Here is a 26,368-nt window from a genome sequence, read left to right as displayed (position 1 = left end):
CAGAATATGAGAACATGGGAGGCTTGTGAGGAACTACTATGTGGCCATTTTTTATTTGCCTCCCCCCACCCCTTCGTAAAGCTGTCATGAAAGTATTTTTTATCTCCTCCTGGGTTCTGATGAAATAGGAGACCTTTCTTTCTCAGGCTCTGGGGACACACCGCCAGACTATAAAGTGGAATGTAGCTGCAGCACGGCACTGGCTCCTCAGTAACGGGTCCTACCACTCATGTTGCAACTGTCATCTGGCTTCTTCTGTTTCAGTGTCCCCTTGTGGCATGTAGAACAAAGAACACAGGGAGCTAGGACTCCCAGATGCTCTCATTTCTATGCCTATGTAAGTAATGAACTCTGTGACTCTAAAAAGGGTTGTTTCTTTGTTGGCCACATCTGTCAGGCCTTGCCCTTCCCAATGCTTGACATGCATTTCAACTCAGTCTTCATCAGTAAACAACAGGAGAGGAAAGAGAAGAAAAATGAAAAGACTCAGGGACAGTTATAGTACATTAACAGTTCAATCTGATTTTCCAAGAACGGGGAAGACCTAGACTATAGGATCCCACTGCTTTCTAACAATATCAAAAGAGGGAATGGACCTGCTAGAGAGTAGCCAAATTACAGGTCTGATGCATCCGGCCAGGCAAGAAACATCCGGCACAGCAAGAAATGATGCTCAACTCAAAGTCTGAATTAGAATGGAAGTGTAAAGAAGATTGTCACTATCACTCAATTTGTACCACCTTACTTCACATGCAGTAATATGTACCTTTACATATAAAGACCTGCTAAAGATGAAAATACATCGCCATCATTGCAAACAAAGCTAACTGAAGATTTAGCATGCTACTGCTGAAAACTGTCCACAAGTGCAAAACACACGAGCAGTTCAGTCTAGTAAATCAGGGACAGTATAACCAGCTGTGCTCTCTCTCAAGACAGCAGCTTAAGTCCCACCACGCTGATTTATTTGTCATACCCTATTTCCTTCCCCAGTTCCTCTCATCTTTGCCTGCCTCATCCTGACTCTAAACTTTTTTTTTTTTCATTGTTACTAGTTTGGAATGCCTTCCAATATTTCTCTTCATCTACCTACATTTAAGACAAGTAAATATTCTTTTTTCTAAGAAATCATGGCCATTCCTACCCCATAAAAGAGCACTGGTCTAGCTCAGTGCTTCTCAGACTTTAATGGACATATATTCACATTAAAACATCTGGAATCTTGGGGTGCCTTAATCAGTCGGTTAAGCATCCGACTTCGGCTCAGGTCATGATCTCATGGTTCATGGGTTCAGGCCCCACACTGGGCTCTGTGATGACAGCTCAGAGCCTGGAGTCTGCTTTGGATTCTGTGTCTCCCTCTCTCCATACCCCTCCCTGTTCACTCGCTCTCTCTCTCTCTCTCAAAAATAAATAAACATTAAAAAAATTAGAAAAACAAAATAAAACATCTGGAATCTTGCTAACATGCACACTGAAAAACAATGTATACTCATTCGGGTGGTACAAGGTTGGACCCAAGAGCGCATTTTTATGAGCTCCAAGATGATGTTGATGCTGCCTGTCCCTGGTTCACACTTTGAATAGCAAGGGTTTAGCTGACTAATTTGATTTTGCTCCCTATTAGTTTGACTCTACATGTATTAGATTCTGCTATCAAGTCTTTTATTTTTGTGTGTGTGCCTTAAAGTAGGGCTCTCACTGACAGATGGTTTTGAATGCTTGTCAAACAAACGTGTATGTATGTTTCTGGCAAGTATTTTTATACTTAGAAGAGACCACATAGATCAGAATGTCAATCTTTGTCTTGAAGCAAAAAAGCTGAATTGCATATACAAAACCATCATTCCTTAGAATAAAGGGGTTTCAAAAATAGAAATATACCAGCTATTTCTAGGCTTAGGTAGACATGGCCATTAGTTGGCTGAAGAGTCTCCTAAGAACCTGCTACTCAAAGTGAAGTCCACAAACCAAGATCGACAACAAATGGGAACTTGTTAGAAATACAGATCTTTGGGTCCCCACCCAGACAGAATCTATCTGCCTTTAAACAAGATTCCCAAGGGAGAAAGAGTAAAGTTTAAGAAGCACTGCCCTAGCACACTCATATTAACGGCTGAATGAGAAAACGCTAGAAAAATAAATGTTCATGTTTCTTCATTTGTTTGCATGACAAAAAGCATTTTTGTGGGAGCAAGGTGACGTTCACTGGGTCACCCAAGGGACCACTCCCTAAAAACGGCCACAGTTCATTATCTATCTACTTAAACACCCTCCAGTGGCACCAAGAGTCATCTTGGAGAAAGCAGAGTAGTTGGATTTCATTCATTTGAATCAGTGATTAATTTGCTACATAAAATCAGCTCCGCCCAAACCTATATAACTTTTCAAGGATGGTAACGTGTGTGCTGAGAAAAACATCATCCCTGTTCAAATTTGCTTGCTTCGCCATCAAATCAGACTCTTCAGATGGGAGTAGCGGTAGGAGGCAAGGACATGAGGGACAGATGATGAACTGAAATGAAATAAAGGAGCACCTATTCTTTCTTACATACATAGTTTTCATCAGAGTTCTCAAGTGTTTCATTAACCATAAGAGGCTAAGAAGAATGCTGTGAATATCTACAAGTGGATTTTTACTACAGGGTTTCCTAGGACCTCCATATCTTTGCATGTATTGTGAGTTTCCAAGAGTTAGCTGTGCACAGTGATTTTTCAAACTTTTCTGATTATATGCCTTCAATACATTGTTCTTAAGCACCAAATACTATCTCCCGAACCCAGAAGAACATCTCAGAGCCACAGCCAAAAAGCATCCCCTGAAAACTTGGAAGGAGCATCCTTTAATATTCCAGATTCTAGAGCTAGACTTGAGTAAAATTCTTAAAAAATCATAGAATATCTATTTTTTTAAAGAGGCACACAGTTAACACTATAAAAAGAACTTTAATTAGATACTCAATGGCCAAGATTCAATAAACCTAGGTAAATGTTTTACCTTATTAACTAAGGGTAATTTCCTAAAGGACTAACAGCAAACTTGTTTTAAAAGTGGTTTCATCTATGATATTCAAAGACTGCAATGTAGTTACAGGCCCAAAGTTCTTTAAATGAATCAATCAAGGATGTAACCAAAAAGTGCTGGATGTAGGATAAGATGTATTATTAAAAAAGAGAAACATTAAAACTTGGGCATTTCGGCAACTTTTAGTAGGGCACGTCAGCAATTTTAATAACCTTCAAGATACGGACAATATCTTCAAAGCTCATAGTAACCATATACACAGGAAATATAAGAAGCTTTAGGAAGCACAAAAAAAGAATACCATGTCTTAAAATAGCTACAACATTCAACACTATTTGATAAATTTTATTTAAAAAATTTGTAAAAGTGACTAAAAATTACTTTACTCAAGTAGGTCTAGAATAGTTTATCCATTTAGCTCTAATGAAATTAAGTATGTCAACATGCCAGAGTAAAGTTATCAACATTTACACGGATCGATATTCAACAAATTTTAATACTTACCAATATTTTTAACTCTGCTTTTCAGCTGGGTAGAATGCCTTTTCTTATTCTTTGACTTGGGAGTTTTATCTTTAGACGCCAGGCTGGCCTGTGCAGATGCTTTTCTTGCCTTGAATGTTTTAGTTACTGTTGTTGGATCTACTGGATCAGGCATACTGCTAAAGCTTTCTAAAGACTCTTCATCAAACTGGCGTCTTCTCCGGCTGGTATCTAACTGATTTTTGCGATTACTATTTGTAGTTTTCTCTACAGGCACTGGAAATCCAGTCTTGATAAATGGTTTTTCTACTTCACCTTCCTGGTCATATAACCATGGTGTCCTACTGTTTTCCACCTCCTCTTCGGGCTGTTTTTGATTCCTTATCAATGAAAATAAGTTTTTATAGGTACAAAAGATTCCTATGTTTACTGGAAAACTGTGATATAGTTTACTAGATTTAGGTAGATAAAAACATCAACAGGCTATAAAAACATTTTTACAGAAATAAACTAAATACGCAAGTATTATGAATGCTAATGTGCTAAATTACTTTGAACTTTAATATTACATCCTTCTCATTAAACCATTTTCATTGGCAAAAGTTTCAAACAAAAGATCTAGCATTCATGAAGCAAAAGAGTGGGAAAGAAAAATAAAAAGGGCGCCTGGGTGGCTGAATTGGTTAAGCATCTGACTTCAGCTGAGATCATGATCTCAAGGTTTGTGAGTTCAAGTCCCACATCAGATGGACCGTCCCGCTTTGGGTGAGCACAAGTCCCGGAGGTCCCTTCAAGTGAGCCCCGCCCCTTTATTTCTCTCTCTCTCCCCTCCTCCCACACCTCGCCCCTCATGGGATTCTCTCTTTCTCTCTCTCTCTCTCCCCACCCCTCATGGGATTCTCTCTTCTCTCTCTGCCCCTCGCTCACTTGTACCCTCTCTCTCAAAATCAGTAAATTAAAAATAAAAATAAAAATAAAAATAAAAATAAAAATAAAAAAAGGATGGGACATACAAGGAAAAACCAAAACACATGCAGGAACAGCTGAGAAAGAGCTGTGTGTAACAGAGGGTTTGGGAACACACAGATCTGTTGTCACCTAAAGCAGTTCAAAAAGAACTGGAATTCGGTGAAAACAATTGTCCATGCAACTGGTAATTTACTCCTCCACACATAGAGTTTAGTTCTAACGGTGTGCTAAACACTGACATCCTTTAATATATTAATAGGTATTCACTGATCATCTAAGTTTAAAAGAAATATGTATGTCTACAGGATTTCTCAGAAATTTTAACATGCCAATGTGCTTGATATTATAAATGTCTTAGAGGAAAACATAGTCAGCAAGATGTCCAAAACTTTTTATCATAGAACCTGACGCGAACAGTGTTCCGAAGAATGTGATTTGGGAGACTGAACTATAGGATTCAACCCAAGACAAAAGTTAGCAAACCTATATTCTACAGGCCAAATTCAGCCTGCTGCCTGTTTTTGTATGGCCTTGGAGCTAAACTGATTCTTATATTCTTACATGGTTGAAAAAATATCAAGAGAAACAGTTTGTGACACAAATTGTATGAAATTCATATTTCAGCACCCACAAAGTGTTATTGGAGCAAGGTCACTTGTTCATATTGTTTTTGGCTGCTTTTGTGCAAAAATGGCAGAAATAAATGGTTATGACAGGCACTATATGGTCTGCAGTATTTATTATCAAGCCCTTTACAGTAGGAAAAGTTTTCTGACCCCAGCTCAGGACTACAATGTTTCATGTGACCTCTTGTTATCTCCAGCCATTTAATTCAGGGAACCTACCTAATAATAGTTGAGATTTTGGGGAGGTCTAATCTGAAGTAGGTCAAATATCTCAAGTAATACTAGATATCCAGATCCATCCTTTTTTTACTATCAATTATGTACAAAATATGGATAGTAATGAAGTAAAGACCTTCCAATAGTAAAGCTATTCACTAAAGCTTTGAATAAGTGTTTATTGCTTATGATGGAAATTCATTCAACCATCATTTCTGAATGGCAACTATGCCCTAAACACTGTTAGGCTCTGACGAGGGAGTATTTTAAAGAGCAATAAGGCGTTTAATGGGAAAAATGGTTAGCAAAGCTAAGAAAAAGTCAGGAAAGTCAACCATAGGATTCCCAGAGTCTAATAAACAGTTGAATTCTAAGAGTTTTTGTTTCATCACGTAAGAAAATCTATGATTTAATAATTAAAGTGTCAAAATGTTTATTTAAGAGCCCAAGACATGCCCAATCCATAACTAAAAAGTAATGTGAATTCTGTATTTGTAAAGGGCTAGGAAAGACAAAATCAAAGAGATACTTCTTACAGAAGAAATACTACAATGAACTGACCTCTAAGTTTTCATCCTTCTAAAAAGTTTTTTCTGAAATAAATAAGAGTAACATTTTTACCAGCTGGCTATCAAAACTGTTTTCCAGATTAACACACACATGAAAAAAAGCTATAAAAATATTAAATGATTAACCGGACTCAAACCAAGTAGTCTTTTATACTATTTGAGTCAAAAGTTTTATTTGGGAAGACTATTCTATTAAAAAATATTAATAGTGAGAAAAAAATATATGTATAACACTGAGAAACACAAAAAGATATCCTGACTCTGACTGATACCATATTTCACTGATCTAATAGTACACTCCACATCACATTTAGATAGGCCTTAAGAATTTATTTTAATCAGGAGCTATGAATCAAGGAGCCATCACTTTACAACTATCGTCTAGAAGTTAATATTAGTTTCTAGCCCTAAAGTGAACTTAAAGACAGATAGCAAACCTGGGCAAAAGACACTGTATGGGTCACATCTTCTCCTTCCAAAATGAATTTCACGAGATACTCTGATCAAAACTGTGATACCAGGGTTAGCAGTAGGTGTATGCCCGAGAGGTACCTGATCAGATTATCAGTTTCACATTCCCAACGCTATCAAGCCGAACAACAGAAGCAGCCTGCCTAATTATGTTTTCAAATTATATATAATTAGATGTAATCACAAAAGTGACATTTAAGAATATAATGGATTATGTTCACAATTAAGTACCTTTGTTTTTCTGCTCCAAAAGAAGAATTGCTTTCAAAAGGTTTTGGAAAAGCCATATATTCTGTTTTCCCTGAAGAATTCTGGGCTAATGGTTGCTGTTGTTCAGTGGGTGTCGAAATATTCTGAGAAAAGTCTCCAAAATTAGAAGGAAATAAAGGGCTGAAATTCATACCTAATAAATAAAAGCAATGGATAAGACAACAACAAAGTGCCTGAAGACCTAAATATAAAATTAAAAGACAGTTTTAATTAAATGTGCCACTCAAATCCACCAAAACAAAAAACTATTAAATACATTAACATTCACTTGTTCAATCACTGTTTACATAGCTCAGTCCACTAGGTTTTCCACATTGGTGATACAAAAATGGATAATGATCCTCACCCTTCAGAGTTAAAAGTTAGATGTAACAGTACCTGACCTTTATCAAATGACCAGATACTGGACTCTACTGTAGGCATTTACCCGTCACTTTGTTTAATGCTCAAAACAACGCCATGACACGGGTATCGTATTAATTTTACCAGGGAGAAAATCGGCTCAGAGATTAAACAGCTAGTAAATGCAAGAGCAGTTCAGATCTCAGGTCTGCACAAATAAAAATAAAGCTTTTATTCTTTCCACTCTAATTTAACTGGGAAAACAGACCAAAACTAACCCTTTACCATACAGTGCCATATCAGATGTATTTGAGGGGGCTACTAACAACTCGGGGAGAGAAAGGGGTGAGGAAAGTCTTCACAAAATTACTTTGTGAAGAATGAATGGTCTTCGCCCAGAGTTGACACTGGTATGAAGTATATTTCTGCAAAGGAATTACATGTGCAATTATTTATATTATGTTACTTAAAAATCCACTCAAAAACACGTTTGTTGCCAATATTTATACCCAAGAACTAAAGTGCTTGTTAAATTTGTTAATGCCACTGCTTTTATAATCTTGCTAAGAAAATGCACTGTTCTTTTTATTTATTTATATTCACAGAGCCGTCCAGCTCTCCAAACCCTTTTCTCCTCCTATATTCCCTGGCAAACACCTTCAACTCCATTTCCTTCATGACACACTACATCTAACTGATCACCTAATGTATTCTACCTCTAGAATTCTTCTGAATTGCTCCTAGTCCTGTACCCCTCCTGCCAATGCCTTGGACCAAGCCATCATTCCTTCTCTAATATTACTGCAGCAGCATTCAATTTTCTATTCACCAGCAATATTCTTAGCTCCTCTCTCAAAACTCTGCAACACTATCACTAGTATAATATTCCTAAAATAGAAATCTCATGCTAACCCCCTGCTCAAAATCCTTCAATGGCCCTTCGGGTTGGCCATGGAAAGTCTAAGCTTCTTTCCACAGTACAGAAGGCCTTTGCTGCTCTCCAGCCACATCAATTACTCTTCCCCCGTGATGGCCCTAAACACTAGCCAAACTTAATCACTTCTAAATTCCCCACATGATCTACTGTTTCATTGCTTCGTAACTCTTAAGTGTCACACTGATTAGAAAGCCCTTTCCTCTCTCATCTCCCTGGAAATAAATTGTGTTCATTCTTTAAATAACATGCTTTCTGGAAGAAAAAAAAAAAAAAAAAAAAAAGAAACCTACTGACAATTTTTTGCCCCAACAAAGAGCAGACCCCTCACCTCACTTGCATCACTGCTACAGCACCCACGGCATTGTGCTGAGCACCTGACACCCTGAGAGCTTCCTCACTAGACTCTAAATTTCTTTAAACATTAGTTCTACCCTTCTGCATCCCAGTCACTTATCTGGCATCTGAAACGTAACGGGTGAAGAAAAAAGGCCTGAATAAAAGCCTAAACTAAATAAATTAAATCTAAGCCTAAGCTAAGCGTCTGTCTAGGAGTGAATCTCCCTACCAAGACATGCAGCTCCTCTAGAGGAACGCTGCTTTAGTCATCTTTACTCCCCTCATGCTCTACGCGGTGCCTGGTGTGTTGCAGTCATGGGAGAGGATCATTCCCTTTCTCCTTGATAAATGGTTGCTGAATAATTCAAAGGTGTAAGACTAAGCAATCTTCATATGCAGTTTACTTAATTTCATTAGCAACCATTTTAAGTTTTTCACCATAAAGAATCAACACAGACGAGTCTGTAACTTTCTTTGCAACATCAGAAGGGACAGATAAAAATCCATGCAAGAGACAAACAGTATTCCCAAGCACTTTGCATTTCTTTTCAAGTTTTCAGTCACTTACCCGGTGCAAACGATGAAAAATTAGTAAACCCAGGTAGGTTAAACAGATTTACAGGCTGTGAGGGAAAGCTGAAAGGACAAAATAAACTGGGAGAAGAGGTGTGAGATGCACCACTGCTTCTTTCCTGGCTTCCGGGTTTTTCTGGGTGCTGAGTTTGTTGGCGCATAAGTTCATTTAGCATTTGTTTCAACCTGTAAATATTTAAGAAGCCAGTTAACTTCTAAGTCAGTTATATTATCTTCTGTTTAAAGTAGGTTTAAAGAAAATACATGTATAAAGTGATTCAAAACATGCAGCAGAAATGGCCTGTTTTGAGAGTGACAGCAAACATCTGCTTGTCCTGCAGGCTTACTTCAGTAACTTGGCCTTTGGAACAAGAAGTGCACTTGTCACTTCGATCAGACAGTAAGCAGAACTCTAAGAAATTGACAGATTTTTGATGCTGGAAGCTTCACAGAGGTATAATTTACATAGCATATAACTCACCTAATAGAAGCATAAAGTTGAATCCTACAAATTTTTAAAACCAAAAGTCTACGGTATTAAAAGGGAACATTGGGCAAGTAAGTCACTGTTTATAAAATCCTCAGGAACTGAAAATGTATGAGTATCCAGTTTTGCTCCTGCCCTTTTCTCCCAGAAGATAACTAGAAAACCCCTGCTCAGTTTTAGCATTTTCCATACAGATCTACTGCTTCTAATCACAGATTACCTTTGCACGTTATTCTGTTGCCACGTCAGCTGAGTATAGCACTGGTTCAACTGGTGCATTATAAGATGTACTTGAGGAGACGCAACATTGCTGGGCATGACACTGTAGGGACCCGTGAGAAGAGTTTGTAGCAGACAAGATAACGTCTGTGGAAAGAAAAAATGTCCTAACAGTTACTGATGACTTGAGAAAAAATGGGCAACGGTTTAGAAGCAAGGTATAAAAAATTTACTTTTGTAGTAAAACTTTACCTGCTGGTCTTGCATCAAAGTCTGACAAATATTGACACTGAAATCCAGTTGTTTCTTTAGCTGATTGATTTGTTCTTGCCATTGTTCTTTCTCCTCCACATAAGAGAGTTCCGACACCCAACGAAGGTTTTCTTGGCGCTGCATGCTGATATTCTGCTGTCTTGTCTTGGCTAAAGGACGATAATTTCCATCTGCTGAAAAAGGGCGACTGTTCTTCCACCTAACACAGATTTAAAGCATTAGGTCATCGTATGTAATTACTTGGTTTTTAAAATCTGGCAAAAAACTCCTGATACTGTGGTTCACAGAGCAGTATTTTCTTAAGATCCAAGTTTAAGTTCAAAGGACTCAAAAAGTATAGAAAATGAGGGGGAGGTTGAGGGAGGGAGAAAGGGAATGCCAGATTTCTAGCCTTGTGCAATTATCATTTGTAAGTTTTTTCCACTCTTTTTTTACTTAGGTTTTACAGAGAAGTGTCCACAGAATCCTGTACTCTGCAAAATGAACATTTTATTACAAGCATGTTTCCACTCTTCATGCTTTAAACTTAGCCACATGACATTCCATCAAGTGGAACTACTTAACCATCTTTTATTCACGAAACATATTTTACTGTTAGAAATAACAATGTAATTGATATTTTGTTGACACGACTTTGTCACCATCGATGATTTTTAGTTTTGCTTAATTCCCCCAAACAGGAGCAAAGATCAAAGCTTATGAATCTTGATCCAGTCTAGTTGGGATCTACCTTGGCAAAACTCTCACGGTACAATAAAAAATGTATTTGGTCTTTATCCCAGGTGCCCGGCATAGAGCTCCCAAACCCTAGGCATCTCCTGAGAGGTAGAAGGTCTTTGCTACTCATTCAACCATAGCTAATGACTCTTGGCAGGCACTAGATAGTTTCATGATAAGGGCAAGTCACTAAAAAATCAACTAGGTGTTTACAGGGTTGGAACTTTCAGCCCCATCTTCAACTTCGAGAGACAGGAGGGGCTAAAGATTGAGTTTAATCAGCAATGGCCAATGAGTTAATCGATTGTGCCTATGTGACGAAACTGCCACAAAAAACCCTTAACAGCTGCTTAGAAGAGCTTCTGGGCTGGTGAACATATTGAAGTGCTGGGAAGGTGGCGCACCCAGAGGACATGGAAGCTCTGACCCCATGCCCCACCCATTCCTTGCCCTCTTTCATTTGGCTTTTCCTGACTTGCACCGTTTATAACAGGCAAGTAAACGTGCTTTTCTGAGTTCATGAGTTGTTCCAGCAAATTATGAAACCTAAATAGGGCTTGTGGGAACCCCCAAATGTTTAGCAAAGTCAGACAGAAGTGTGAGCACGTGGAGACTTGGGATTACAACTGGCATCTGAAATGAGGGCAATCTTGTGGGACTGAGCCCTTGACTTGTGGCATCTGCCCTAATTCTAAGTAGTTAGTGTCAGAAATGAAATGAATTATAAGAACACCACGCTGGTTCAGAGAATCATAGAAGCACTTAGTGTCACAAAGATGTGAAACATCAGGAATTAAGCCAAAAGTTAAAACGGTGAAACTAACCTATTCTTAGTTTCTTTTACATTATAAGAGTTTTGATTCACACTGTTAGGAGGATACATTGAAAAGTTATCGTTGGAACTGGCATCTTGCTCTTCTTCTTCCTCCTCTTCATCTGTCCGAACAATTCCTTCAGAAAGGTAACCATCTTCATCTCCTTCTTCATCTAGTGCACACTGAGTAGAACCTCCCCAAGTTGCCATTGTTCTAGAGATTAAGAGACAAAAAGAGATCATTCTAGAGATTAGCTAAATACGTTACCATCTACTATGTGCCACACATTGTACCATGTGTGTACATATACATATGTATACTTATATATAAGCATAGATGTACTGATCTATACTATTTCACTTAATCATAGTAATAAAATGGATGGTACTCTTTCCACTGCTGTTATACAGAATATGTTTACTCTGCCTTCCACAACACAATCCTTCAAATAAATTAAAATAGTAATCATAACCCTCTGAACATTCTTCCTAAACGCCCTTCAATTTTTAACTTGTCCTTGAGTGACAGTTTTCTAGATCAGAGCTGTCCAAAAGAACTTTCGGCAATAGTAGTAATGATCTATGTACGTGGATCCAATACAGTAAACACTAGGTACACATGGCTAATGAGCATTTAAAATGTGGCTGGTGTGACTGAGAAAATGAGCTATTTTTTTTTTCAATTAAAAAAATTTTTTTTTAGGGGCGCCTGGGTGGCTCAGTCGGTTAAGCGTCCGACTTCAGCTCAGGTCACGATCTCGCGGTCCGTGAGTTCAAGCCCCGTGTCGGGCTCTGGGCTGATGGCTCAGAGCCTGGAGCCTGCTTCCGATTCTGTGTCTCCCTCTCTCTCTGCCCCTCCCCTGTTCATGCTCTGTCTCTCTCTGTCTCAAAAATAAATAAAAACGTTAAAAAAAAAAAAATTTTTTTTAAACATTTATTCATTTTTGAAAGACAGAGAGAGCACAAACAGGGGAGGGCTAGAGAGAGAGGGAGACAGAGAATCCGAAGCAGCTCCAGGCTCCAAGCTGTCAGCACAGAGCCTAACGCAGGGCTCGAACTCACAGACCGCAAGATCGTGACCTGAGCCGAAGTTGGTCACTTAACCGACTAAGCCACCCAGGCGCCCCTAATTTTTTTTTAATTTTAATAGGTATAGGCAATGCAGCAGCTGCCATACTGGAAAGCACAACTCTATATGTACTTTTTAATTTAAGTTTACTTATTTAGTTAGAGACAGAGAGAGAGAGAGAGAGGGAAACGCACACAGGGGAGGGTCAGAGAGAGAGGGTGAGAGACAGAATTCCAAGCAGGCTCTGCATTGTCAGCACAGAGCCCCACACGGAGCTCGAACTCATGAATCATGAGATTATGACCTGAGTGGAGATCAAGAATCAGATGCTTAACCAACTGAGCCACTCAAGCGCCCTGGAAAGCACAATTCTAGAGCCGTGGTTCCCAAATCTAGATGCTGATCAAAACTATCTAACTTTTCTGAAGTTTAGATGTGTGTTACTCAGAACAGAAAAAAAACACTGTAGGTATAATTTGATAAATAAAGTACAGTTTGGGACTTCAAAATAGGAAAAGTTCTTCTAAGAGGAAGAGAATAAGGTTTGATGCAATGTTCCAGAAATGCCATCTGAGGATATCAAAAGGTTAGGTCCCAACAAACTTGAATTTCAAAATGCTAGCTCTGAGGGGCACCTGGGTGGCTCAGTTGGTTAAGCATCTGACTCTTGGTTTCAGCTCCAGTCGTGATCTCATGGTTCCTGAGCTTGAGCTCCGTGTGGGGCTCCACTCTGTGCAGAGCCTTCTTGGAATTCTCTCTCTCCCTCTCTCTCTACCCAGCCCCTGCTCACTCTCAAAAAATATATATTTATGTATAATAATAAAATAAATTTAAAAATAAATAAATTTAAAAATAAATAAATAGAAAATGTTGACTCTGAATACTCCTATATAGATAACTAACCAATCTTACAGATGGCCACTTTTTAAGAAATATTCTAAATATGGAGATTTCAAATGTAAACCCTAAAATCTAAATGTTTCATGTAATAAAACCTTTCCTAACTAATCATTAGGAAATTTACAGACAGGAGATTTTTAAGAAAAAAACATGCTCATTTCTGGCCTGATAGGTAAGTACTATAAAGTAACAAACATTTTGCTTTTTTAAGCTTAAAACATAACTAAGAAAATACGGCTTATATACTCAAGAAAATCTGTATCACCATTTGATCAAGTGCCTTAGTTATTAAAAAAAAAAAAAAAGAAAAGAGGTGATGCTGTGAGAAGTTAGAACAGGAAACAGCTGGATTTAGTTAAATTGAACCACTAAGGTGATGCTCAAACACTAGCCTCCAGGAAACAGCAGATGTGTGCTGAAAGGGGAAATGAAGCTGCCCATCCTACATGCCTTAGGTAGGTAATGTTAAGAAAAAGACTGAAACATCGCTTACTTTTCCGTTCTACTCTGCTGGGGCGTACACAGGTTCTCAGATCCATCACTTCTCAATGAAATAGCCACTGGAGATGTAGTTTCGGCTAGACCTTGCCTCCTCTGATGTTCAGCCATCAGAGCTTCAAGCTGCTTTCTTCTCTGTCTTAGCTCTTCCCTTAACATCTCATGTCTTCGCATCTCTGACCACAGCTGTTATTTTAAGTCAGTCAAGTTAGTATAATATACTTGGATTTGTTTTAGCCTTAAAGAATGTAAGACAAAGAGTTCTGTTCTCCCTCTATCCTTTTTACACTAAGATATCCACAGTTAAAATAATATTTTTGTGATAAGAAAAAACGAGGCAATCAATTCTTAATAAAAACAAGTAGTAGCCAAACACACTGCGTCAACTATTTAGAGAAAGTTATGATGTTTTCTACAAATCACACACAAACAAAATGGAAAAGAATAGGTCTTTCTAACAGAAATGATTAGTGTTCATTGTAACTACCCCTTAAACACAATTCGGCCAAATATTTGCTAATAAAGAACAAGACTATTTTGAAAAGATCCCAACTTAATGACTTTGGGAAGGAAAAAAAACACTAAAAGACAAAACAGGCTGCATTTAAAAACATGTTCCACAGATACTCAGTTTTCCTTCTTTAAGACGTGATGTAAGACTCAGGAACAACAGTACAATATACAATACCTCATTATCTACTACTGAAGGATCTTCAGGCTCAAAACCAGATTTGCTTGTACTGGTTTCATTTCCATTAACAGCTGGGGTTGAAGTAACAGCTGGGATATATTTTTTTGTGGGACAATTACTCGCACTAGTGGCTGACAGCTAAAAAAGGATTAGTAAAAACTATTATGAGGAATTAAAGCAACTGTGTTAATTTCATAAAAGCAGTTATTTCACCATTTCACTGGGGCTCTAATTCTGTATTTAACTTGTCATTACCAGACCTCAATTGACATCTTGATCCAAAGAAAACCTGACATAAGAAAACAAAGATGAAAACACAGGATAAAGCTAAAGACTAGCAGCCAACTCTCAGGAACAACAGAGACAAGAAGGATAAAATGTAACCATGGAAAATTTCAAATACTCAACCCAACTCTGATATGCATCCCTCTGGATATTATTTAGACTATGGAGAAGGGAAAAAGGATTAGATAAGGTAGAAGAGGTTAGGAGAAACATAATTTGATGTTTCCCTTTCACTGAAAACAAAACCTGACTGAAGAATAAAGGTAACCAAAACATTTTAAGAAAAATCTCAAAAAGAACTGGTGTTCCCTTCCTGTATCAACCTCATTCCCACTCCTGATTACGTGACATGGTCAAAGTTTGCTCATTCTCTGTTCTAGTTCAAAGATCCATACATACAGTACTATTTAATATGCAAACTACAGATAAAATATTTTAATTGATTTCCTTAGATAATTCATGATGGTTTAAGGGCCTTCTTATATAATTTTAGGCCAATACAAGATGGAAACGCTACTCCCTTAAAGGCAAAGCTCAAACCAGAATGTTTTAATATAATAGTTATTAATACTTATGTTCTGAATCTAAAGCTGCCTAGTCCAAGTGAAAAGATCAAAGTAACAAAGTCAACTCCTATATGCTATCTTTCACAGTGTAAATGTAGTTCCCTAACCTCTTTCATAAGTTCATCCATTTCATTAATCATAAAACTGATACAAACGTTATCACGTCAGTACTAGAAAAAGAGTACTTTAAATGATATTAGGTTTTAAATATCTTTTTTTCAAACAAATGGGAAAAAAAAGTTCCTAATTACCTGTAGGTCAGGACATGCCTTTTGCAATGCTTGAATTTTCTCTTGAATCCCAATCAGCTTCCTTCTTTCTTCCTGCAAATGTTTGAGCTCTCTCTGTTGCTGCTGTAGTTTAGCCTCATAAAATTTCTCTCTATAATTAAATTAACATTATCATATTTGCAGACTCCAATAAATCTTATAACATTAAGCATGATCTAATACAGTACCCATTCGAGTGTATATAAAAAGCACTCAATTTTTATTAAATGAAGGCCATGAGCTTAACATACCTTGCCTTTTCATTTATTCCAGCATCTTTCTGTGTTTTATTGGTATTTCCTCTAGTGTTATTTGCATTCTGTTTGTTGCCTTCTTCTGCTGGGTAGAAATCATCCAAATTTGAAGTATTGGCAGAGATAACCCCTTGATCTGTTGCATCATCATCCTAAAAAAAAAGAAAATAATTAAATTAAAATAATCTTGATATCTAAAGACATTGTCCAACGCATACCTTAAGTACCACTATTCCGTAAAATTTATGTAACATAAAAAGGAGTAGATTAATAAGTACATGATTTTTTGAGAGCACTGAAGTTCATCCTCTACCAATGGCAGGAAAAGAAGTACTAAGACAACAAAAAGGTACATTTATAATCTGAATTGCCAATTACCCAATAATGACAAATATTAAGTTGCCTTTTCTTATTTTGACCAGATACAGAGCTATCAAAGAAAAGCTTTGTAAAGAATATGAAAAAGATCAAAAACACACTATCAGATCTGGGAACTCTTGATATTAAATAATTTTTCTTAAAATGTAATTTTTACATTAACAATTTCAAATAATCAATGTCTACTGTCACTTGCTTAAAATTTCCTATTCTCTCACTTTAGTCTTCAGTTTGCCAAACCGGTGCCAGTAGCTCATAATACAAAAACTAATGAGAATATCTCACATCTGTCCTAACTACTGGAAAAACAACTAAAGTTTTTACCTTCCTAAAGTAGGGCCACATCTACTGTTTACATTAATGTACTTATTAAGGTGCTGGGGGGGGGGGGTGGTTTCTGGGGAGTGAACTACTACATTTTCTTAAAAAACATTTAATTCTACATAATTTTATATTTACTCATGCTTTCTCTGAAGACCTCAACTGAAACTTTAACCTTTGGAAACATCGTTTTAATAAAACCTTAAAGAGTTAGTGGTGACTCTTAATTATAACACTGGTTAGCCAATTTTAAGTTTGTAAATGGGTATTATTTGGTCTTCTTATTTATCTAAAAACCTAATTCATTACTAGTATGGATAAGAAACTGCAAAGAAACTGAGTTCAGACACAAGAATAGAGAGGCTGTATGAGGCCTTTCCACATAATAAATAGAAAAATTAAAGTTCAAGAAAAAATACAAAACTGCCGTAAGTTATAGAAGGCCATGAGAGGGTGCCTGAACAACTGAATGATATCAACTCCAACACTAAAAGAAAGTAAATGACTCAAGAATTATTTCAAGAATTATTGTTTTGACACACAGTTCTTTCAGTCAAGCAGTATTTACCTGTACCATAGCAACAAGATCTTGTAACTGTCTAAGTTTCTGTTTTGCAGCCATAAGTCTATTGATCTTCTGTTCAAATTCAGCATCTTCTGGAGCCTCATCAACCAGACTGCTCCTATGACTAGTTAATGAAGCCCCACTGACTCCCTCATCTTCTGCTTCTTCCTCCTCTTCCTCATCATCTTCACCTTGTGCAACATGAATCCCCTGTTCTCCTTCTCTATTATAGTGACAATCTGTTGGAAGCATGTATAATTAAAATCAGTAATTTAACTTAAGAACAGTACTAATGAAATAAAATACACTTAGAAAAAACAGTATGTCAAAGTTATCATCAGTAGTCAATCATACCTAAAGAAGGAGGCATGTTTAGAGCCCTTATGTTGGTAGCAGATCTGTTGTTAATTTCACAATTAGAATTGCCTGATCTCCCCTCTCTATTATTAGAAACACACTGTGCATTAGAATTACTATTTACTTCATTCCAAGTGGCAGCTACTTGTGGATTTCTAAAAGAAAGAAAACAGCCTGATGTTATTTAAATAAATAAATAAATAAATAAATAAATAAATAAATTTATTTTCCAAGTTTTAGAACTGCTGATAAAATAATTCCAAACTAAGATCATCACTGGCTATCATTCCATTTAAACTCATACTGTGAATAACTGGCTCTTGCATTTCATAAACTTCTATTAGGAAATTTAAAAAGAAAACATCCAGAAAATCAAAATTATACCTAAAAATAAAGAGGTAGGAAAATGTTAAGATACTTCTTATGGTTTACCTGCATTTGATCTAACAAACAGCAAATTTACTAAACTACTGTACTCCATGCTTCTCTATTTGTTTATCTTTACAGGGCAAGTAAGATTATACTGGCCAAAATAGTAGACTTAAGCAGACTTACAGGAGAAAAGCTTAAATAAAAAGCAAATAGCACTCTTTTGAGGGTTTTTTGTTGCATATCAGAAATATCCAAGTAGAAGGAACATGTTAGAAAAACAAAATTGTTACCGAAGGTTAGTAACAGGCTCAGAGTTTTCATGTTCAGAATCATACTCTGACTCTTCAGTTTCTTCATCTTTTGTGTTTTCATTTACAGCATCTGTCATCATATCTGATGTTTGTTCATAATAATGAACTAATTCTCTTAGTTCATTCAATCTCTTTCGAACTTCATTTAACTTCCTGATAAACAAAATATAAAATATATATACATATATATACATATATATATATACAATAAAATACCCATTTCAGCAAAACAAAGCATGCAGTATTCTCGTATACAAGCAGCCAATACAAACAAAATTTAGCCCTAGTCAAACATCCAGGGGGCGTGACTATAAAGTAATGAACTTAATTTCAAGGATACCTTTCTTACTCAATATCTCACCACTCTATTTTCTAATGTCACGTTAGGGACAAAAGCTTTAAAACAAAAACTTTCAATGGGGCATCTGGGTGGCTCAGTCGGTTAAGCATCCAACTTCGGCTCAGGTCATGATTTCACAGTTGGGTGGGTTCGAGCCCCACGTCAGGCTCTGTGCTGACAGCTCAGAGCCTAGAGCCTGCTTCAGATTCTGTGTCTCCCTCTCTCTTTGCCCCTCCCCGACTCATGCTGTTTGTCTCTGTCTCAAAAATAAACAAACATTAAAAAAAATTTTTTTTCAAGTGTTCACTTGAAGCAGATTTGGTTTCTGAATCAATAGTGAAGTAGTAAGGATTCAATTCAAATACTACTTCTCAGGCAAATCAGTGATGTAGGCATTACGAAGCATTTATAGAAGGCTCCTGATTTGAAACATATAGAGATCTATACAGTGTATAATCGGTTTACCCAAATTATTAAATTTGTAGAGTTTCCATTAAGTGCCAGAAACTAGGCCAATGTTTTTTAATGTGTAAAATACCTTTATGAATAGGTATATTATTATCCCTATTTTGCAGATGAAGAAACAGAGGCTTAATGAGTATAAGTTATTTGTCCATGGTCACACAGCCTTCCTTGTGAGGTATAATTTCAAGGCTTTCTGATTCTAGAGCCTGAACTCTGAATTTAGAATCATTTGAATATTAAAACATTTTAATGTAATACCAGCTATTTCTAATCTTTTAGGTGGAAAATGGGAATGCATCAGCTCACAAAAATTATCTGTATTACAATGTCACATTTCTCTTGGACAACTCAAAGAATGCAGTATCACACACACAGTTTCTACCACCTCTTAACAATTCTAATTTATCATAATAAATAAATTCAGTTTTTCTAGAATTTTCAACAATTCAAGAAAAAAACCCATAATTTATCTCCATTATTCAATTCTAATCTATGTAAACAATGTTTGTAAAAATGTTTTACTGGAGTTTTTCGGTTGGATTCAGATGTCCTTCATTTTCACTCTCATTCTGAGCAGCTAGAGAAGCAACAGGATAAGGAACAGATGACGTGAGGCTACTGGCTTCTCCACTGACTGGTGCTAAGCCGGTGGGGGCAGAGGGAGCCACAGCTGTGCTTCTGTGATCCACACTTCTCTGTGGAGAAGCTGAGGAAGGCACAACTAACAAACAAACAAAAGATCAGCTACCATAAATAAACAAATACGGCATCAAGTAACAGTTGGCTTACATATGAAAATAAAAAGTAAAATATCATTAACATCTTAAATTCTGCAGATTTCAATTTTAGGAACTTCAGGACAGAGCAGCCAGGCCACTTGTTCATTAACATGTTCCTAACCAAACACCACAAACTTAAAACAGCAAGAAAACAGTAAGGAAAGACAAGGTGGAAATCGACAAGAATTAGGATATTCCACTTTAAAAAGTAACCAGTATACTCTCCTGATAAACCGGATTCTAGGTTAAAGTGACTGTAGTACCTTCATACCATGAAATACAGACCAGCAATAAAATTTTCTAATTAGATGATGGCTAACCTTCTATAGTCCTTGAACTATATGTTAATTACTTTTCTGTCCACCTGGACCAAAGATACCTTATGCCTTTAAGGGCAATGAATGAAGATTAAGAATCTTTGCACTTTTCTATCTCCATCACTTCAAAACTATTGTCATTTATCTTTCTCACAGGGATGACCATCATTATTTGTTGCTCACATTATCAACTGCTACAGCTGGTTTCCAGCAGTCTCTTCGCTCTATTCCTTAACTGTTCTATCTTTTGCTGCTGCTTTCACAGTTTCCCAGTGTGAAAAAAAAAAATCACTTTTTAAGAGTCATCAGTAGGCAGAGTGCTACTTTTTTAATGTATATAAAACTGACTACAAGGCCTTGAGTACAACTTTCAAAGTTTAAATTTTTCTTAGTTGTGTTCATCTGTATAGGAAGGATAAGCATTGGGATTAGATTATACTCTGGAAAAGGAGAGACCGGCAAAGGTTAGGGAAAAGAAAGGAGGATGTTTCAGGCAGAAATGCATGGGGGGGGTGGGGGCAGCAGACAAATAGGAGATGGGTAAAAAATAAGGAACAGGGACTCCAGAGATGTTTCTTCTAACCCTGTCTTTAGTAAAGAGCAGCAGGAATGCTGAATGATGACCAGCTGGTGTTGGTCCTACTAATAATCAGTTTCTCTTGCTAGAGCTCCTATTACTGACTGTTTTTAGGTAAGAGAAAGGGACCAGGCTTGAGAAGGTGTCAAGACAGCAACTGAGGACTATTTGAGAGCGGCCGAGTAAGACATCTGTGGAGCAGAAAAGTGGTTCCCATAGTATAACTAGTTCAACTATGCTCTTCCTACTATACCCACTTAAGATGACTGTTTATATATTTCAAAAAAGTTACCAAGTTTTTATAGGTTATATAGCCTGTAAGTTATAAACTATGTAAGTTATATGTTTTCTGCACTAAACCCTATGTACTACATAAGTTTTTCGTGTCTCATTTTTTTGGTATACTTTCTAAATCTGTTTCGTAGTTTTTAAATCAAAGTACTAATTTGGATTAGTGTTCCTTCAAAGGAAAATGTGAATATGCTAAAAAATCCAGTATATGTCCAAGTATCTAATAGTTTACCTTCTCTTTTTGTTTCCCCCAAATCAAAATCCTACCAATTTTTCAAAGCCCAACTTTATTCTTTCCCTTTACTGAATTATAGAACACATCGACCATCTATCTTGTTATCATCACAGATTGCCTTGCAACTTAAAAACTTTCCCCATGCAAGTCCTATCTCCCCTCAAATACTGTCATTTTCTTGAGGAACTATGAGTACATTCGTTCACCAGGTATTTACTAAATAACTATCAGATGCCAGCACATACACTCATGGGTCTTCCACCTATCCTTGCTGAACCAGATTTACTTACATGATGAGTTGTTCAGATGCTGATCTCGAAGTGTATGAAGTTCTCCAAGCAGTTTGTCCATTTTTTGTTTCTTTTCCTGTAATACTCTCATTTTGCTAAAAAGCTGTACTTTCTCATCAGGTAAGTGTTCTGAAACAGATGGATTCCTGCTCTGGGAAACCTCCCTAGTTAATGAAAGACTTTCTGCCTGTCTTCTGTTGTCTGGAACAGTTGGAGGCTTATTTAAAAATAAAAAAGAAGAAGAAGAAGACCAAAGCAATTAAAGGTGTCATTCTCATTTTAAAAAAGCATAAACATTCTTTCTAAAAAGTGATAAATATTTGCCGAGATTGTGCTGGTGGGTAAGTATATGCCTTTCCATACTATTTTCCCGATGTGCCACTGTAACATATATATGGTTTTATGGACACACATAACTAAATTAAGGCTAGAAACGTCATACGTTATATGAACTTACAAAAATCTCATTTTCTCTCTTGCCATCTTTTTGGAATCCCCATCATGAACTTTAATATCTGAACCTATCAGTTTTTCCTACCACTTCTTTCCACTAAGGCTTGGGAAATCATAAAATGAATAAGCCACCATTAAGCTTAAATTTTAACTTCTGCTACATTTGCATCAATTTTTTTAAGAGAAATATAAGATTACAGATATAGCTAAAGCTCTAGACATACCAACCCCCAATCTCATTACTCTCTCCAGATATAAACACAATCTCGAATTAGGTTTCTACCATCCTCACATATGTTTACATTTTATTACACCTACAGAAAATATACATCCTTTATGCATTTTTACACCTCAGCCAAGTGGTACCCTTCTTAAACTCGCATTTTTCATTTATTAACTCTGGCTCATTTACTGTAACTGGTTATAGGATTTAACTCTATGCATATATTATAGTTTATTAATCCATTTTCATGTTTATGGACATTTAGATTGTTTCTAGTTTTTTGCTATTAACAAATTGTTGCCATGAACACTCTTATATATATCTCCTTGTGAACACATGAAGAATCTAAGATGGGGCACTGCAGGGTCACCAGAAAAATTGACTGCTCAATCATTCTTGAAAGTACTGGACCATATTCATTTATTGTCATCAGGTCAGCCGATAGGAGACACTTCGTCTTCATACTCAATTCCAGTGAAGAGGTAATATTAATTCACCCTTTCTTACTCAAGGCCCATAAACTGAAATGGTGTATTTATATCATTATTTACAAGTCATTAAATTATAACTTAATAACTCTGAAATTAAACTTAGGAACTTTCTTCAAAATTGTTAGTAAAGTATCATAAAGGCACAGATTCAGATATAACTTAAGTTTTAGAGGTTATGACCATTAGAATATTTGAGAGGAAAAAAGAACATATTATCTAGTAGCACAGAGGGAGAAAATTTCACTTATCACTACATTCAAGGCAGGTTTTCCTCTAATTTAGTGTTTCTCACAGTATAGCCCCCAGACTACCAGCAGTAGAATCACATGGTGGGAAAGCCCACCTCAAATGAATGAGTCATACACACTTTTGGAGGTGAGGGGAACCCAATAACTAGAAAACTACCTTTTTTTTTTTTTTTTTTTTAATAATCGTAACAGGTGAATTTATGCTCAGTGAAATTTGGGAACCACTAGTTTAATTAATGTAATTTTAAACTCAACTATACTAAAAAAATTAAGTTACCTGAGAATCACGAAGCTGATTATGAAAACGTTGAATTAAGTCATTCAATTCCTCGTTTAGTTCAGACGTGATACTAACTCCAGATAGGCTACCTGCTGTTTCTGTTACAACTGGAAAGAAAATTAACAACTATTCACTAAAGCAAATAAATTAAATTTTAATTTAATTTAAAATTTCAATTTGAGAAGCTAAATATAAATTCTGAGAGAAAAACAGGAATTAAAAAAAAAAACTAACCTAATTTATAACTAGTTAACTCTCAGATTTATCTCCCAACCAATCATTTTAATAAAAATTTCCATCTAACCTGAAAACAAAAAGACCCAGAAAACTCCAGTATAGTGGTTCATCTTTTTCTACTCCATCATTCAAGGAGAAACACTGCTACATCCCAATTAAGAATAGTGACTCAAAGGAGTAGGGAGAGGACAGGCCAATCAGATTGGGATGGGGGACTGGCAGGGAAAGTGGTTAATCTGAAAAAGCACAGCTAATACAGTCAGGTCTCAATCCCTACCTCCCCAGACAGAATCAATGATCTAATACAGGGCTGGCAAACATTTCATAAAGATTCAGATGGCACATATGTTAGGCTTTGTGGAAATACAGTTTTTGTCTCAACTACACAATTCTGCCACTGCAGGGAAAAAACAACCACAGACAATAAATACATAAATAGACACAGATATGTTCCATGAAACTTTATTTTATAGAGTGGGTCAAATCCAGCTGGCCATAGCTTGCTGACCCGTGCGACAGAACAGGTAATTTACTGATGTTGTTGCTTAGGACGCAACTAACTGCAAGACCATGGTTCTTACCTTCCTATGGCAATACTCCTGAGGCAGTATTCAGATGATAATTTCGATAACAGTCACTGTTCTACTACCAACCACTCCATGCTCATCCTTTCTAGCTCTAAGAGAGACACTGGCTATAAACTGTTTCTGTTCTAAAGGAAAATACTAGCTTTCTCAATGAGAAATTAGAATTTCAGGGTTAAATAGAATCCCAAGTATCTAGTGCAAACTCTATTTTGAAAACAATGAAATTACAGTATAAGTAACTGACACACACTCAACTAACACATACCCACTAGTTCAGTAAAGAACAATTCTTTCCCATAACAATTACTTTGACTTGCTTACATACCAGAAGATTAAATATTACCATTCTGGTTTTTCATACAAGAAGCAATGTTTAAAAATTACTAAAATTATTTTTGAAATAGTATGTAAAAAAAGTTTACTCTTAAACTCCTGTTCATTCTACTCCTGGTGCCTGCCTCATAGTACACTTTAAAGAAAAAGAAATAAGTTCATATATTCAGAAAAAGACCCCTGACCTAGAATTCAAGAGATCTGATTTTACTAATATTCCATGTAAGTGTAAGCAAGTCACAAACTCTGTTAGAGCCGCTTCTCTACAACATGAGCCTAAGAAATAAATGCTCTGGTGACTAACACACAATTTCGTGATAATTAAATGAGATGATGTGAATGTAACTATGTGAAATAACATAAGTATCACAGGCAAGTCTCTGAAATCTAAAACTTGAAAAATATTTAAACTATTTAGAACATTAGTCATTAGCCTTTACCTGATATTAGTCATCGTTTAAATATTGTTTTATTCTAAATTATCTATTTCCTAAAATATGAATGTAAAAGCTAATGATACTCTGAACTTTACAAGAGAAAAATGGGTTCAAAATGCATATTAATTATTATATACTACACTACATATATGATACACAATTATGTAATTATTACAAAGGAGTAAGTTACTTGCGAGTCATGATGTTCCTTATGAAAATGCAAAATTAAATTATGTATAACAGTGATCAGAGGGCTCAGCCACTGGGCTAGGTATGGATAGCAGCATAAAATGAGTAATAACAGGATGACCTCAGTGAAGACCTAACATAGAAGAGCCCACAGGAAATAAATTATTAGACTGGGATGACAGACTAGAAAATATCCCTTAGTTTTACTGAGTTTTAACAGGTAACAAGTGGTTTTCAACATAATGAGAAACTCAAGAGGTTCGAAGATGATGAAACAAACTATAAAATTAGACTCCACACTAAAGAATTCAACACAATTTCCACCTAAATGATAGATACATGGCTGTGACAGAAGGGAAAATGAAAAAAACATTTCTGAGTCTCAGGAAGACTATACAGGATATAAACTCAGTAAAAAGGAACTAGTGCACACTACTGGGTATCTAACTGAAATAACAGAGCTACTGCTAACATCAGAAGCTAAAGAAGTTCTTCAGATTTATTCACTGCCTCACTTTTAGGGTTGTGACCTTTCCTAGGGAGACAAGAAAAGTATGGCAATCCCAGGTGAATAAAGTACAACAGGTGGAAAAAAAAACAACCCATCAAGAGCCCTATTAGTGTGAGGTACAAAAACAGAACTGCAGCCTGTCCCTTTTACCTCTTGAGGGTGCTCTCTGATGAAAAGGAGAGCAGGCTGGCTGTGGGCCTGGTACAGTATGACGGCCAGGAGCTGTCCCTGCAGCCTTTTCTGCATAACCAGAGAAAGCACAGGACAGGGTAAGCCTCGTATGTAGGTTTATAGTCAACAATCAAGATCTGGTTATCTAATAACCAGCATCCACCTTGCAAGACCATTATTAACCGAGCCTTGCTTTTATCAACATGCTAGCCTGCAGCATACCAGAATCATCCATCACAGCGATAGCTTGCTCGGCTTTGTGCTGCAGAGCGAGAAGAGCAGCCTGTCGTCCCTGCAGGGCTCGCAGCTGCTCCTGCTGCTGTAACATCCTTTTTAATAAGTCATGCTGTTTCTTCAAATTTTCTATCTCTTCCATAGGTTCCTGCTGAGGATCTCTGGCCTGGAAAATAAGATCAACAATACTTATATCTGATTATTAAAATTCATGTTCCTGTTTCAACTACTAATGGCAAAGTACATACGTAGATGATAAATTAGTATTAAACACACAACCCTCAATACAGTTTTAGTAGACTTGAAGAAAAAGATGTAAGAAAAAAATGATGACACAGAGAGAGCCTGCCGTATTAAGAGTTAGGTAGTTAGGTAATTTCACAGTAAAAGAGCATAATCAATGGCTTAGCATGAAGAAGAATTAACCAAGGGGGAGAAAAAGGCGTACAAAAAAAGTTACAAAGAGCTAAACACACACACACACACACACACACACACACACACACACACACACACA

At 36.6% G+C, this 26,368-nt stretch overlaps 1 protein-coding gene across 25 annotated transcripts in view; it reads right to left on the bottom strand.

Moving 5' to 3' along the window:
- PCM1 (pericentriolar material 1) overlaps positions 1-26,368 on the bottom strand; it is a 91,677-nt gene that overhangs the window by 33,892 nt on the left and 31,417 nt on the right. For 16 of the 25 annotated variants that reach the window (XM_049631730.1, XM_049631732.1, XM_049631726.1 and 13 more), the window contains 18 exons: positions 25,840-26,017; positions 25,597-25,686; positions 23,150-23,259; positions 21,458-21,674; positions 19,491-19,689; positions 18,143-18,316; positions 17,478-17,635; positions 17,127-17,362; positions 15,857-16,011; positions 15,588-15,717; positions 14,483-14,623; positions 13,790-13,980; positions 11,338-11,541; positions 9,776-9,995; positions 9,525-9,670; positions 8,813-9,003; positions 6,591-6,762; positions 3,530-3,888 (listed from right to left, as the gene is read on the bottom strand). In XM_049631730.1, coding sequence (XP_049487687.1) covers positions 3,530-3,888; positions 6,591-6,762; positions 8,813-9,003; positions 9,525-9,670; positions 9,776-9,995; positions 11,338-11,541; positions 13,790-13,980; positions 14,483-14,623; positions 15,588-15,717; positions 15,857-16,011; positions 17,127-17,362; positions 17,478-17,635; positions 18,143-18,316; positions 19,491-19,689; positions 21,458-21,674; positions 23,150-23,259; positions 25,597-25,686; positions 25,840-26,017 — 3,271 coding nt within the window. The remainder of the gene's footprint in view (positions 1-3,529; positions 3,889-6,590; positions 6,763-8,812; positions 9,004-9,524; positions 9,671-9,775; positions 9,996-11,337; positions 11,542-13,789; positions 13,981-14,482; positions 14,624-15,587; positions 15,718-15,856; positions 16,012-17,126; positions 17,363-17,477; positions 17,636-18,142; positions 18,317-19,490; positions 19,690-21,457; positions 21,675-23,149; positions 23,260-25,596; positions 25,687-25,839; positions 26,018-26,368) is intronic. The other 9 variants (XM_049631739.1, XM_049631745.1, XM_049631747.1 and 6 more) reach the window with 2 other exon arrangements.

The sequence above is a fragment of the Panthera uncia genome, chromosome B1 (assembly GCF_023721935.1).
Source record: "Panthera uncia isolate 11264 chromosome B1, Puncia_PCG_1.0, whole genome shotgun sequence".
Taxonomy (NCBI): Eukaryota; Metazoa; Chordata; class Mammalia; order Carnivora; family Felidae; genus Panthera; species Panthera uncia.
This window is presented reverse-complemented; position numbering and strand designations above follow the sequence as displayed.